The sequence below is a fragment of the Cyrtonyx montezumae genome, unplaced genomic scaffold (genome assembly GCF_038088225.1).
Source record: "Cyrtonyx montezumae isolate F1298 unplaced genomic scaffold, pur_monq_1.0 scaffold_13, whole genome shotgun sequence".
NCBI classification, from domain to species: Eukaryota; Metazoa; Chordata; class Aves; order Galliformes; family Odontophoridae; genus Cyrtonyx; species Cyrtonyx montezumae.
This window is the reverse complement of record NW_027071859.1, coordinates 17,726,176-17,743,109: the sequence shown is the minus strand read 5'-3', so window position 1 is coordinate 17,743,109 and position 16,934 is coordinate 17,726,176. Positions and strand designations below refer to the sequence as shown.

The window sequence follows — 16,934 nt, the reverse complement described above, 5'->3', positions numbered from 1 at the left end:
TATTATGGTGCTTCCATTACGCTTCCATTAGAATCAGTGAGGTTACTTCAGCAAGATAAGAAAGTCCCATTATAGAATCATAGAGTGGCTTGGGTTGGAAAGGACCTTAAAGAATGTCTAATTCTTAACCCCCTTCCAATGGGCAGGATTGCCACCCACTAGATCAGGCTGCTCAGGGCAACCTGGCTTTGAACACTTCCAGGAAAAGGGCATCTACAACTTCTTTGGGCAGCCTGTACCAGTGCCTCACCATCCTCTGAGTAGAGAATTTCCCCCTAATACGTAGCTAGCTCCAATAGACTTGTATGCATTCAGTCCCATGAGGCTGTCTCTAACTTTATCTGCTTTTGAGAGTGATTTTCTTCCCATGAACCTAGAGGTTCAGACATGTGAGAGGTATGGAAAGTCTGATTGCCAGTAAAGATTGAGACAAAGAGCTCAGCCTTTTCCATATCTGTTGAAGTCAGTTCTCCCTTCTCATTTCTCAGAGGGGTGCATTCTCCTTTGCCTGTCTCTTCTGACCAATATACCTATAAAATCCCTTGTTATTTTTAACATCCCTTGCCAAGTGCAGTTCCACCTATAACTTGGCTTTCCTGATCCTACCACTGCATGTCCAGATGACATCCCTGTATTCATCCTAGGACACGTATCCCCACTTCCTCTGCCTCTGTATTTCCTTCTCATCTCTCAATTTAAGCAGCAGGTCCTTGCTTAACCATGCTGGTTTCCTGCCACTTCTGCTTGATTTCATACGCTTGGGGATGGAGAGCTCTTGAGCTCACCAGAAGGGTTTCCTTACAGAGCTGCCAATGCTGCTCTGTTCTTACATCCCTAAGTACAGTGCTCCAGTGGATCTCATTTAATAATTCCTTAAGATGGAAATTCTCTTCTGAAGAGTCTTGACTCTGCTCTTTGCCAGGCCCATATTCCTTGAGATCGACCTGGCCGCTGGGGTAAAAGGGAACAAGAAACTCCTGCACAGATATATCAACAGTAAGAGGATGACCAAGGAGAATCTCCATTCTTTACTGCACGAGGCTGGGAACACGACCACTGAGGATAAGGAAAAGGCTGAGGTTCTCAATGCCTTCTTTACATCTGTCTTTAAAAGTTATCCTCAGGGTACTTCACTCTCTGACCTGGAAGTCTTGGTTGGGGAGCAGAATAAACCTCCTACAATTCAGGAGGAAACAGTCAGAGACCTACTACTCCAACTGGACTGCCACAAGTCCGTGGGGATGGATGAGGTTTACCCAAGAGTGCTGAGGAAACTGGCAAAGGTGATAGCCGAGCTGCTTTCCATCAACTGTCAGCGCTCCTGGTCAATTGGTGAGGTCCAAAAAACCTGGTGGCTTGCCAGTGTGACTCCCATCTACAAGAAGGGTCACAGGAAGGATCTGGGGAACTACCAGCCTGTTTCCCTGGCACTGAGATCAGGCTAGTTTATGGAGCAGATTGTCTTGAGGGAGATCATGTGGCATGTGCAGGACAACCAGGGGATGAGGCCTAGCCAACATGAGTTCATGAAGGGAAGGTTCTGTTTGACCAGTCTGATCTCCTTCTATGATCTAATGACTAACCTGGCGGATGAGGGAAAGGCTTTTGATGTAGTCTACCTAGACTTCAGCAAAGCCTTTGACACTGCCTCCCACAGTATTCTCCTGCAGAAGTTGGCAGCCCGTGGCTTGGGCAAGTACACTCTTTGCTGGGTAGAAACTGGATGGACGGCCATGCCCAGAGAGTGGTGGTGAATGGAGTTAAATCCAGCTGGCTACTGGTCACAAGTGGTGTTCCCCAGGGGTCGGTACTGGGGCCTGTCCTATTCACTATCTGTATTGATGACCTAGATGTGGGCACTGAGTTCACCCTCAGTAAGTTTGCTGATGGCCCAAGTTGGCTGGATGTGTCAATCTGCCTGGGAGTCGTGAGGTCCTACAGTGGGATCACTGGGCTGAAGCCAGTGGGTTGAGGTACAACAAGACCAAGTGCTGGGTTCTGTACTTTGGCTACAACAACCCCAGGTAACACTACAGGCTTGGGGCAGAGTGGCTGGAAGACCTGTAGACAAAACAGACCTGGGGGTATTAGTTGATACAGGGCTGAATGTGAGCCAGCATTATGCACAAGTGGCTAAAAAAGCCAATGGCATCCTGGCTTGTATTAGACATAGTGTTGCCAGCAGGAGCAGGGAAGTAATTGTCCCCCTGTACTCAGCACTGGTGAAGCTACACCTTGAGTACCGTGTTCAGTTTTCGGCCCCTCATTGCAAGAAAGACATCGAAGCCCTGGAGTGTGTCCAGAGAAGGGCAAAGAAGCTTGTGAGGGGTCTGGAGCACAGGCCCTATGAAGAATGGCTGAGGGAGCTGGGACTGTTAGTCTGGAGAAGAGGAGGCTGAAGGGGGATACCATATTGCTCTCTATAACTACCTGAAGGGAGGCTGTAGTGAGCTGAGGGTCAGCTTCTTCTCTCTCTTAATTAGTGATAAGACAAGAGAGAATGGCTTCTAGTTGCACTGGGGGAAATTCAGACTGGATACTATGAAATACTTTTCTGAAAATATGGTCAGGCACTGGAATAGGCTGCCCAGGGAGGTGGTGGAGTCACCAACCCTAGAGGTATTTAAGGAACTTTCTGACATTTTGTTGAGAGATATGGTTGAAAGATAACTATTGGTGATAGGTGTGCAGTTGGACTGGATGATTTTGTAGATCTTTTCCAACCTTGGTGATTTCATGATTCTGTGATTGTGGCCTCATCCACAGCATGGTCACTACAGCCCAAGTATGATTATGCTCACCCTTAATTGTGTAGGTTGCTTCATCAGATAAAAAGAGCACAGTAACACTATTTGATAGAGCAAATCCTCAGCTGCATAACACTATTTTTTTAACCTGGTCAGTAGTTATGCATTTTTGCTAGCAGTTATCAAGAACCTGCATGCCCCATGTAAAAATCTACACCAGCAGAGTTGACCCACTCTTGGTGTCACCACTGCTGAAACACACCACCTCACTGTGCTCACATCCACTGTTTGGTCTCTGTAAACATTGAGTAAGAGTTGCAGAATGTGCAGTTTTTTCCTCATGAGAGGGGAAATCAGTTGCACACCTTTGCTTCATGCACACTTCCAAGTCAGATGGCATTGTGTCAAACTGCCCCTCTTGCTGCAGTCTGTCGAAAGGCAACAAAATGAAAAGGAACATTGATGGGAAAGTTCCATTTCTATTGCCATACCACCAACATCTTCCTCTGATGTTTTGGTCTTACACAGAAATAGGAGGCATTTCTTTCAGAGCAGACCTCATAAACATTTTATTCTAAAGGAAATATTTTGAGGTATGAGGACAGAGAAGTTCTATTGATTTTGAGTTAATCTGTAATTCAAAGCACCTCTGGACTATTACATAAATAATTTATTTGCTGAATGTGTGGATTCAAGTGAACTAGACCAGTGGTTTGAGAAAATATGAATTAAGAATATAGACCTTCTCCAGTCATAAACATATTTACGTTATTTAGCACAAATGAAAACTTGATCTGATATGTGTTGATTAGTGAGCACCCAGGCAACCTAAAGGTGTTTACACGAGAAAGAGCAGTGTATCCCAGCATTGAATTAGCGCAGCATTCCAAGAATAGGACTACTAGCTCAGCTGTTGAATCAGCTTTTCTAAAATTCCAGGCCTCTGAAATCCTAAAGAGAATTGCAAGCACTCTCTTACAACACTTCCAATTGTCTCTTTGGACTGAAAGGGTGACCAAAATGATTTTTTGTTATGATGATGCTGTCTCTTCTGCTTTTTTGTAAAGGAATACAGTTCTTCAAAGAAAAAAAATTAAGGATTCTCCCTAAAAATTGCTGGGCATCAAGGAGGGATTCATAATGCTGAGTATGCATAAAATATTTTCTTACATGAAATCTTCAAATAATGATGATACGTCTCTTTGAACAACATATAAGTTATCCTACTTATCGTGCATACAAAACCAGATAATGTATCATTAAAATGAAGTGCAATAAGTGTGGAGATTAACTCATTCTGTTGCTGATTCAATTTCTGAAGAGTTTATTGCAAAATCTCAAAACTTTTATTGCATTCTAGCAGTCTCAAAATTTAGAGATGTTTGCTTATGCAATTACCTTTTGTCATTTTAATCCAACAAACCACTAGACCAATTGCTACTAAATACATGAGTATTTCTTCCAGACATGATTTAGCCTGTTTGAAACCTCCATTAGAGACATTCAATTAGAATCATGATTACAGCGTTTAAGTATCTGTGTGTTCTCATATTAATTTTCTCTTCCTCAGTTGTATATATTCAAGTTTGCTGAAAACCTCAGTGTCTGTAGAATATAAAGTGAGGTCAGTAGAATATAAAGTGGTGTGGTTACTCTCCAGCAGTGGAAAGTCTTTCTGACTTTGTTATTCTTTTTCTTCCTTCAGAACATAAATTCTGCATGTCCTGTTTTTCAGATAGATGTTAAGAGCAGCATGATTGAGCTGCAACTCAACATTACATAGATTAATCCCAGCCATAGAGAGAGAATTGGCATTTCAGTATTCAGAAAATTAATTGTTATAACCTGTAGGTTAGATTGTCCATAAAAATTCTTTCTTTTGGATAAGGACCATAATTGCAGTAAGAAATTCATTTTTATTAATAAATGATTGGACAAGATTCATGGTGGCAGTCGAATATCACTGTGTCATTTCAGCCTATCTTATTTAAATGTGGCTTCATGCTATTAGCTTTCTAGGGTCTTTTGAATTTTGTCTTTGGCATAGCTGTTTTTAACTATACATGTGCTTTGTTTTTGATACTTTTATAAAAATAATATTTCTGAGGTTCACCTGTCCTTAGTTTATGAAAAGAAATTGTAATGTTTATGATATGTTCAAAGGTATGATATTTTAAACTTTTTTGTTGTTGTTGTTTTTTTTGGTGAATTGCTGTTTTAAATGACAGGAAGAATGCAATAAAGCAGGAAGAGATTCCCCTCACAATATCACTTCCCCTTCATCTATCTTAAAGATGTATTTGATGCTGCAAATACTTGTAGACAGGGCCTTCTACAAAACTGTGAAATTAAGTGTCAGTAAATAAATTTATTTATTTTCAAATAGTGATAGTAGGTGAATCCTTGTGCTAAAGGTATCTGTATTTACTTCTGGGAAAAAATATTATATTTGATGGAATAACTTGAACAGGTGGCATTAAAGATGCAGCAGAAGTAGGCAAATAGAAAGTTGGAAGGAAGTAATAGCGCTATTAAGAAGTATTTTCCTGAGGTTGGTGATAAAAATAGCTTTGCAGTGGATAAAGGTAGGTTGTGTAGTTCTCTCAATAACAACTAGAAACTCAGTCATCTCTCACAAATTCCAGCAAGCACACCTCCTCTCAGCTTACATCCTCAACAGTGAAAAACAATTAATGACTGTCAGATGGAGTCATTTTTCTTTTTTCAATTTTTTCTTGTAGTCTTCAAAAATAAAAGACTATTGCTTTTACTAGCTTTCTTACTAATTCTGTGACATACCAGTATGGGCATGCATTATCTGAAGACAGGAGTATAAGTGTATCTCCATACATAAGGGATAACAAGTGTAAAATTCATGTTTCTGGAATGATACACGTCCCTCCTTTCAGAAAAGTACATCAAAAATAACAAATATATATTTTTTTTTTTATATATAAATGATGTAATATCTCACTTAAATCCATGTAATGGGGATTATGTTTGGAAATCCAAAAACTGTATAATAAGCATAAATGTATAACATGTTTTCACTGATAATAGTTGGACTAACATGTATCTATTTCCCTGGATGTTTCATATTTTTCTTTTGCTTGTTTGTTTGTTTTGTATGCATTTTTAACATTTCCTTTTTTCCCAAGATTTAGCAACGGACAGTTCTTGAGGTTCATAATGTTGAATGTGTAAGTCAGACTGACTCTTTGGGACTCAGAAATGGTCACTGGTTATGTTTGTTCCTGGATAAATGCAGGAATGATTATTGAGAGTAATTCTGCATGCAAACCCAGAACTTTATTTCTGTAAGAGTCCTACATGAAGCTTTCAATTTTCTGTCCAAAAGTATGGTAGTTCTAAAATCCCTTAAGTATAGTTCTTTTAAAAAAGCAGCAGCAGTTAAAACAAATGCAATTAATCAATTATTTTTCTGTTCTATAAGCAACAATTAATTCCATTTCCATATTGGTCTGTTACGCCAATCTCTATTTCCATCTGTGAATATGAGCAGTGTTCCACAGTTATGAAAGATGACAGGCATGAAAGTGGCATGTATCAGAATATCATTAGTCCACAAGCTTCTTACTTTATGCTTTAACATTTTCCTCCATTCACTGTATGTTCTTAAGGGTGATGAATCTACAACTACTTTATTGATGGTGAAAGCAAAGCAAAACAAATGAAAAAAAAAATCCTCTCTTTTGAAAATCTTTACACGATATCCTTTCCTCAGCTGCTTCTCTTTTTGCTTAATGGACTACTTCTGTTTATGTTTGTGGTTGTGGGTGCTTTTTAATACGCTCTCTTCTATTCATCATTTAAAGTTTATTTGTATTACCTTGTCATTGATTTTATCAGTTCGTTGAATTTATGTCATTTCCAACCCACGTTGCTTTTCTTGAAAAGCAATTTTTTTTATAAATGGGGAACTAATATGTGCAGTTTTCTAATTCCTACTACTTGCTATCTGTTTTGTACTGTTACTTAATTTTACCTGTGCATTTGTGTTAAAAACGCTTTGAGAGGATTCGCTAGAACTAGTTGAAAACATACAGATCTGATTTCAATAACTTTTTCAGGAAAGCTGCTGGTTCATATCCCGCTTTTGTCCATCGGGACTCCCAAGTCATTCTGTATACAGGGCTGCTCTCAATGAGTTTTTCTCCCAGTCTGTACTGATTTCTGGATTGCCTCGACCCAGTTGCAATACCTTGCATTTGGCCTTGTTAAACCTTGTTAAACCTACTAGAAGTGGTCAGTTAATTACACAACTAAGTTTTAGATTGTTTTCATTATGTATAGAAAAGTTATTACAATTCCAGCTTAAATGCTCATCTTTAGAAATACTATTAGATTAAAATTCATTTTCACAATAATGCAAAAAAATAAACAATAAAAAACCACCCACATTCTCCAAGACCTAAAGAAAGATGCTGAGAATTGTATGGATTAATTGCAAATATATTTGTAAAAATGATTGCTATGTTTATAAAAATTATTAGTAATTCAGTGATTCAGATACCGTATAAATCACTTTAATTTTCTTTAATAATAATTTACTAATTTGCAATGATATTGAAAATCTTATTTACTTATTCTGTATTTTAAACATGATAAGTATAAAATGATGATTTTCATGAAGTTACACCAACATTTCTAAAAGTGTCATTATATTCTTAAAATTACAAATGATCCGTACTAAAAGTTTGATCTAAATCCTTCCATTTATATCAATATATTTTTGCTTAGTATTCTCATTTTATTACTGTTTTACAGATAATATTGTAGACTAGAACAAGAATGAAATTATTCATGTTACCCTGAGTGAGTTTGGAATTTACAAATATGATTTTAGCATTTTGATATCTTACATTCTGCTTTCGGAAGTGACTGTTCTCTATTTTCTCTCCCCTATTTTTATTTATTTATTTATTTTGGAAGAATGTGGTAGAAAAACAAAATTCCTATTGAGGTCCATTGATTAAGAACCAAATTTTCTTCTGCTAATGAATAATTATATTGCTCAGTTGTTCTAGAAATGAACTGGTAACGTCTCTTGTAGGTACCTCTAATTCATATTATCTCTCAACTGCAAAATTAGTAGCATTTTAGAAATTTGCAATCACTAGGAAAGAAAAATCATTTAGTATAAAGGACTGTCTTAAAAAAAAACAAGTCAATACCTTTGATGAAGTCCACTAGTAGATTTCTGCTATGATGAATGATTCCAGCCTGATTACGGTGTTTACTACTGAGAACCTGCTTCTGGTATGTGAAAGTATCTTTGAGGCAATCTCTAAGTAGGAAATTGGCATTCATTTCAGTGTGATAACTTTCTTTCCATATGGAAAAAAAAAAAAAAGAAAAAGAAACAACAACACAGATGCTACCAAATCACAAAACTGTAGCTCAGTGACAGAGATGAGGAAGCTCAATCTATTACCAGTAGTTAGGTAACACAGGTATTTATTTCATGTATGGCAGGAATTTTTACTGAGTGTGGTCCATATTGTAATAGGTGATCTAAAGTTCCAAGCATAGCGGTGTCCTGACAGACATCATTTAAAACATGAATGCATTAAGCACTCAGTGTTATTTCTAAGGCAATAACAAGTGAGCTGGCACTACTTATGCCAAAACCAGAAGTTTAATTTGAAATTGAAAAGTGACGTTATCTGAATTCTTAGAAAAATCTTGAGCTTAGTACCAGTTTATTGAATGTATATATGCTGAAAATGTATGTAGTATCTGTGTTTAAAAAAAGGCACGGATATAACATCTTCTCAAAACCACTCTCTTACATTAATATCTGATAAACCATGAAAAAAAAAAACCCAAAAACATTTAAGAAGTTATTTCAGAGCATTAGATGCAGTTCCTTCTATAATTTTAACTGCTGATCTATGATACATATTTTCTGTAAAATAACTATCAGAGGTTTTCATACTCTGGAAAGCCAAACTATATACATTTTAAATTCAGCTTTTTGGAATTCTAGAGATTTTTAAAAGCATTTCTGCTCAGCACAATTAATTCTGTGCAAAAACACTTCACTATTTTGCAGGCTGTCTTCAGAATTAAGGGGTTTGCTTTTCTAAGATTCCTACTATACTTTCTGTATGTGGGCTGAGATCAGTTTTTCAGTTCAACTATTGCTAGTGTTTTCTCTTATGCTCTTTTCAGATATCCACACTGATAGAAGTAAAGAAAATATGAAATAGATTTATGTTTGGTCTTCTAAACACAGAGATAAAAGTATCAGCAGTAATTGGGTGGTATTAAAATTCTACACAGGAGTCTTCTGCTAATAAGATTAATACACTGACTAGTAATTGATTTCTTGGGAAAACTCATTACAATTCAATTCAATTATTACGTTAATCGACAATAAAATACAGCCAATAAAATAGGCTAATAAAAATTCTAATGTCCTCATCTGTATACAACACACTTCAAGTCTACGAAATCATGTGCTTTGTTAACAAGTCAGCTCTTTTAGTAGGAAACACTCCTTAGAGTATTTCTAATTGCGTGCTTTTGTTTGTTTGTTTCTTTCTTTGTTTTATATATATATATATATATATATATTTCATTTTGATCTTTGATTTGATATATATATATTTCATTTTTATCAACATTCATTAATAGGCAAAACTATGTGGCTATTTGATTATAACTGTATGATAGAAAAATATTTTAATGCATAATTAAGTGATACCTCTTACCTACCAGTATTTACAATATTTAAGTGCTCTGTGATAAACCAGTACTGGACCTAAGCCCAGAAAGAATCTCATTTCAATTTGTTAAGGAAGATTGTTTAAAATAACCTGTTTTTCCTTTCCGTTGCTTAAACTGTGAGTTTTCTAGTTGAATACACCTGCAGAGCTTAGAAGAGCTAAACCCAGATTTCTATTGTTAAACTTCAATGTAAACAATTGCTGTAGATAACCAAGGGTAATCACATAATTCAAAGGCTAGAATGAGAAAGGATAGTGCTCTGTATCAGTGTGAATGTACAGGGTTGGGAATCATTGTAACAGCTCTGAGAACCTCTTCAAAGTCATTGAGTATATGCCAGAGGGAAGCTTTTAAATTTAATAACTGCTATCTCTTCCCTGTATGGCAAAACCCAAACTACTTCTGTTGTAAAGGGGAAAAAAAGAAAAAAAAACATTTTTTTTTCTTGAAATATAAACCTTATATGTTTGTTTGTAATGGTTATCGCAGTGAAAATGCACTACAGACTGTCTTTGGTATTTGTTGCAAAATATTTTTAAAACAGTTCCAATATTTGCAGATACTAAATATTTGTCAAATACTCCAGGCTAATTATGTATGAATAGTTTGTTTTAATAATCACCATATGTGACTGAGCAATTAGAATGCATACTCATTAGGGAAATATAATGTAATATATTTTCAAAACTGCTTTGCTGAGTCAAAAACCATTTTTTAACCTTGTTAGTTGGAAAATAAAGGAGAATGAGTTGAGACAGGTGCTTAGTACTGCCTTACGGTTATTGAATAATATGTGGGAATATTTAAATACTGTTCTAATTGATTATTGATTACTGAAGTCTTTTTAGTGCCTAATAATATGAGCTCTGAATACCAGTAAGCAAAGTAATTTATTCAGAAATTACATCTGTCATTGTCCAACTGATTATAATAGTAATCTGTGCTACTATATGAATTTAATTCCCAGCCCACTCAAAATCCTTTCTAAAATGTCATATCTGTAAATATTTATTTGTGTAGTAGAAGGAGGAAACTAAATAGAAATGTTCTAAATTGTAAACAGAATTTTTGAAGAACAACTTCATGGCTCAACTTGCAATTTAAACAATTGTATTAATGTTTTCAATCTTCTTCAGGCCATTCTCGTGTTAATACCATTATTTGTCATTTAAGAGATTATTCAGATACCAAAGTTCATGGAAATAAATGTTCAAGGGTGAGATAACCATGTGATTTATGAAATATCAATGAGAGCAAAATAATGCCCCCTTGGAAAGAAGAAACAAAAAATCAAAAGATTTCATAAAGTTCAAGGGTGTATATATTCATATATATAATATTTAAAGTGACTGGTAAGGTCAGATGGGGAAAGCTGAAGGCAGGATCTGATTTCTGTCCATGCTGAAGTTTTTCTGAATGGCTTTTTTTTGCCATTTAATGTGAATCTCATCATAGTATTTCAAATTTCATCAGCAGTAGACATACTCTGTTATGCTTTCAAAATCCAGCAAAGACACTAGGTAGCCCTTAAAATGCATGCAAAATAAATTAGCTGACGTTTTCCAGTCATTCAAGTATACAAGTGAAGAAATGCTTTAACGTAAAAGTTTGTCTTCTAATTTTCTATCAGAGAGATAAAGATGTCAGATAACTGTTACAATTAGATTGCTAAATATTTAGGCACTTCTACCTGCACATGAGCTGGAAATGATCTGAGATGGTATAGGTGAAGTCTAAGCAGTTTTCCAAAAATTTAGGAAAAAAATCACATTAAGTATTATTTTTATTTGATAGATGAAGATGATGGTTGTTCTCTCATAATTCATGGGTTTTTTTTTCCAGTCTAAAACGTATATGTGCAGTTGGCAAGGGGATACTCTGTGTTTCACAGTCGACTTTGCTCTGGGATTTACCTGTTTTGACAGTAAAACAAAGGTAAGAGGAAAAAGAAAAGAAAACATAGCTCTGCTTTATTCCAGTGCTCTTGAAGTTATCAGTAACCGTATCTTTTATACTGATGTATAGTATTTATTTCTCAAACATTCTGCAATTTTTGTTTATATAGCTCTACTGAAGTGCAGTCAGTCTGAGACTAGAAGGGGATAATCTACTTGTGCCATAGCATGTAAAGTAGATACTGGAGAAAGATATAAAAAAAAAAGTAATTTCCTTTTCAAGTAATAATAGGAAAAGGTTATATGTAGCAGAGTACTTGGTTTCTTAGTAACGGAGAAACGTCAAGATTTTGAAAAGATTACCAGTCATGAAAAATAATGAACTTTCACCTGATTCTATTTATTTTGAAGTTACAGATATAAAGGAAAATGAATTATTCTTTCATCATAAGAAATTTTGGCTATATCAGAACTGAACAGAACAAGAGCAAATGCATTTCAAAGTCAATCTCTGTGCTTAAATTCGTTTCTCTTGCAAAACTGCGTGGCTCTATAAAGGGACTATAGGGAATGGTTTATGGCACATGCCAACTTCCAAATGATATGTATTATTCCAAATGATATAATTCTAATATTTTAAAATAAAATCTGTAGTCATTTTTAGTGAATTTATAGATTTGATTCCCAGTAGAAATGAATTTTCATTAAAAAACTTTCTACCTTAATAGAACTGTATAGTATAAAGATCTGTCCTAAAATATGGCCTAGAACTACTAACTGAAGTGATTTTATAATGTATATTAAAGAAATTCAGTTTGTCATTCTGATTTAAAAGAAAAAAATAATGTATTTTGAAATATTGATGCTGGATCTAGTTTTTATGTTGTCTTTTTTTTTTTTTTTTGTACTTTTGACCAAAACACACAAATTTATTGAAACTTCAGTGCAGAGAAATAATAACCATTATCATTGTTATCTGAAAATTTAGACTGCTTGCATTGTATGTGCTATCCTATAAATAACAAGAAAGTTCAGACAATATATTTTCATGCTTTTCTATGGCTTTGGTGATACTACATTCAGAAACTGTGCTCTGCATAGCACATTTCTGCGTAACGACAAATTAAGTATGGACAGTAATCATCTCATTCATTTAGACTGTGTAAAATGTTTTATTTTAAATGTGAAGAATGATTTGGTGTACTCCTCCTTGAGAACCATAAAACTCTCTATTATATTCATTTTCACAAGATCAGAAAATCAGCCATAATTATAATCCCATTGAATGTAGAAATTCTACTAGTACTACCTATAGGAAAAAGTAGGGCTTCAATTGAATATGCTTATCTACATGTGGAGACTTCAATCAAACTTTGTTTATGTAGTATCATCTAGTGGCTTGGGTCAGAAGGGACCTTAAAGACTACCCAGTTCCAACCCCCTGCTGTGGGCAGGGTTGCCACCCAGGACTGCCCAGGGCCCTATCCAACCTGGCATTGAATGTTTCCAGACATGGTGCAGTCACAGCTTCTCTGGGCAAACCATTCCAGTGCCTCACCACAAAATCATTCCCCCTAATTTCTAACTTAAATCTCCCCTCTTTAAATTTAAAGCCATTCCCCTTGTCCTATCAATATCAGACCATGTAAAAAGTCGTTCCCCTCCTGCTTCTAAGCTCCCTTCAGGTACAGGAATGTCTCCCCACAACATTTCTTTACGGGTGCTCCAGCCCTCAGAACTTCTTCATGACCTTCCTCTAGACCTACTCCAATAGCTCTGCATCCCTCTTGTACTGGGAGCCCCAAGCCTGTACACATTACTCCAGATGGGGCCTTATAAGGGCAGAGGAAATGAGGACAATCCCCTCCCTCTCCCTGTTGGCCTCCCCTCTTTTTATGCAGCCAAGGATACTGCTGACCTTCCAGACTGCAAGTGCACACTACTTTACTACTGTACTTAACTACATGTTAAGCTCTCCATTCATGAGGATCCCTTTGACCACCTCTGCAGGGCTGCTCTCAGTGAGTTCTTCTCTGGGATTGTCCTGATCTGAGTGAAACACTTGTGGAACTTCATTTGGTTCAGGTGAGCCTGCTTTTCAAGCTTGTCCAGTTTCCCCTGGATGGCACCCCTTTCTTCAATTCTATCAACTGCATCACTCAGCTTAGTGACATCAGCAAACTTGCTGCAGGATCCCAACGTCTGTGTCATTGATAAACATGTTGAAGAGCACTGGTCCCTGAGGACAGTGTCTCTCTGTCAACCCTCTTTCTGTGACCATCCATGTATCTCCAATTTAGAGATAAGTGTGTGATGTGGGACCATATTAAAAGCCTTGCAGAAGTCTTGGTAGATGATGTTTTGTTTTCTGACATCATCACTTCATCATAGTAGGCCACCAGGTTTGTCAGGCACAATCTGCACTAGGTGAAGTGATTCTGGCTGTCATGATCACCTCCTCATTCTTCATGTGCTTTAGCATAGCTTCCAGGAGCATCTTCTTGATATTCTGAGGAACAAACATGAGTTCACTGGGCTGTACTTTACTCTACATACTAGATATGGATCTTCCTTTCTTTTTCTTATAAATGGGAATGATGCTTTTACAGTCACCGGGGACTTCAACCAACGGCCATGGCTTTTTGAATATGATGGAGATTGGCTTGACAACTACATCCACCATTTCCTTCAGGACTCTTGGATGTGTGTCATTGGGCCCCATAGACTTGTTTACCTAAGGGAACAATAAAGAATAACATTAGACATATTAATTCTGTTGTTAAACTGCAAAAATTCTGGAGAGCTCATATACATTTATTGTTTTTCTCTCTGAGAGATGGACAAGTTCTCTGTATCTTCAAGCCTGTGTGAAGCAATAATGAGCAGCTTCCACATGTAATTCTTACTGCCCATTATCAGCTGAAGTTGATGGTGTTGCCCCACATTTTTAGTCATTTTAGAATATTCTTTCCAACACTGAATATGTTTCAAGTAGCAAAGTAATTAACATTTCACTGGGGGCACAGCAATTTTACTGAAAAAAAAAAATTGTTTTCTAGACAATGAATTTCAAATTAAGGTGAACTTTTGATGAAAAAAAAAAGCTCTTATAGCACAGCAGGTGCTCATACTGGCTCATTAAAATGCAGGGCAGTCTTCTGGTCTGACCTACAACTCTTAAGTCTGGATCCCACATTTTGGGCAACCAGCTCACTTACTCATTAAAAATGTTCTTTATTACAGTCTGTAAGGGGATCGAAAGAGGGCCTTCTGCATTACAAATGACCAAATGCAAAGGGCAAGAACTTTTCCTTAGGATTTTATTCATCTTTTAGAAAACTCTTCATTAGAACAATTCTGGGGGATTGCCAAACATATTTGAAATAATTACTTCATTTCATATATGTTGTGTTCTGAGGCTGTCATGGGATTAACTCTTTCAGATTTTCTATTTGGTTTATATTTCTAGAATATTTCTATTCTATCACAGTGACAACCTTGCAGTTCAGCTGCTTTGTATCTGATCATAGAGTTTTTCTCTATCAGTTAGCTTACTTGGTTCATCTTCCCTTCCACTGTGTCTACAGCCGTGCATCCAAGATAAAGAGATCCCAAAGTATACATTTTCTTCTGCCTTCCAGAGCCATCTCTTTTCCCTCAGTGTCAGTTATGGACTCCAGCAATGCCTGTTATTGCTGAATTGTTTTATCTTCCACTTAGAAGTTATAGTATATGGTGAGCATTCATCTCTATTATTAGATCCAAACCTGTTAAAGATTTGAATACCTTTCAGGTGGTCTAATTAGGCCCTCTGGATCCAGTTAAAATTTGTTCATTAATGCTAAGTTTAAACAACATCAGAATGCTGTATGAAGGGTAATGCAGGGCAGTGATGTCCTGTCCGCAGGGAACCAGGAGATGAAGTCAAAGATTTCATAGAAATTTTATGCCTTGTTTTTTTCCTATAAACAAGTGTACAAATACTTATTTTGTTTATAGGACATTCCCTCTGTGAGTAGAGCTAAGAGTAAGATTCTAAAGATCACAAAAAGAAAAAAAATCATTGAATTTCGTGAGGATGTCATCATTTTAGGTAGTGATTATCACATTTACTAGTTGTCCTCGATTCAAGTTGCCCATATCCACAGAAAAAGCAAAATTATTGTTTAAGGAGACATAAAAAATCTTTATTTTCTCTTTCTCATTCTAATCATCTCTCAGTCTGGTACTTCTTGTATTCTCCACTATGGTAGCACCAAGATTTAATCACAATGTGGATATTGTAACTTTAAAGAAAATTAGTGATTATCAACATTGATATCAAGGTATGTGTAGCTGGCAACAATCTGAAGAAAAACAAAGTATTAATTTGAAGGAAGCAGATCTCCTACTCTCTTCAAAATTAACAACTTTCTACATTGAGCCAACAGTTGCCTTGAATTTACTATGTGGCAGGACTACACTGTGTACAGAATAACTCAAAACTCAGCAGAATCTCTCTACTCTCAGGTAGTCAAAATATCTGTTTAATGTCATATAGAGAGGGATGATGTTTCTGTAATGACATCAGACTCACTAAGCAGCTACTCCACTCCAATACAAAATACTGGAAAAATTCACAGATAAAAAGTGAGTAAATTTCCAAGTGCAGATGTCACTGGCCCACATGAAAAAAATATTTAGCAGTAAGGTATATTGAAATATGGGACACAGGGAAGGTTATTTTGTTTTTGTTTTTGTTTTTTTTTTTCTGACAGTGATTTTGAAATGGCCTTCAAAGCATTTAAATTGTGTTTTGTCAGCAGTATCTATGGACTGAATCACATTTCACAATGTACATAAAAGTTTTACTAACATTATAGATATTAAGACAACATCAGCAGAAGGTCTGGATGCAATCTTTTAGCTTCTTTGTTTTTTAAGTTATGTTTTTTACATTCATAGGATATAAATAGAAAACATTCAAACACAGAAGATGATACTGTTTTCAAAAGTCATTTCCTAGAATTTCTTTTTGAAAAGTATCTCTATACTGATTAAAAGAGTCCTGTCAGTCTGTGATTTGACAGCCACAATCAGTGCTGTATAAACTTGAAAGAATTCTAGAGTTCCTATGTATTTTAGAAACAACTGTAATTTGAACATATCTTTTGTAATTTGCAAGACCGCTTAATGGCTTTGCATTTCCATAGCATATTTATCTTTGGATTTCAAACTTCAAAAACATTTTTTTGACCAAGGCTCATCACAACATCTTTGGAAAACATTTATCTACATTGTGCAGAAGAGCCTGCAGAAATGTGACAGATCAAGATATGGTGTGTTCATAATGAAACTGATATAAATATCCTAATGGATCTTTCTAGAAATAAGCCATCTTGGATATTGATGTTACATCATGTAGGGAATTGAATCATTCAAATTTCAGATAATGTCTATATAGTTTTTTTAATTAGTATTAATATCATGCCTTTTACTCTCACATGTGATACAAAGCTGTTAATTTTATTTCCTCTGCAACCAGCTCATGTTTACTGCC

General features: G+C 36.0%; 2 protein-coding genes across 2 annotated transcripts in view; one reads left to right on the top strand and one right to left on the bottom strand.

Annotated features, from left to right (window-relative positions):
• PXDN (peroxidasin) overlaps positions 1–16,934 on the bottom strand; it is a 573,716-nt gene that overhangs the window by 296,693 nt on the left and 260,089 nt on the right. The window lies entirely within an intron of this gene.
• Positions 1–16,934, top strand: part of SNTG2 (syntrophin gamma 2) — a 221,909-nt gene that overhangs the window by 196,060 nt on the left and 8,915 nt on the right. Inside the window, exon 15 of the mRNA XM_065730780.1 lies at positions 11,343–11,435. Coding sequence (XP_065586852.1) covers positions 11,343–11,435 — 93 coding nt within the window. The remainder of the gene's footprint in view (positions 1–11,342; positions 11,436–16,934) is intronic.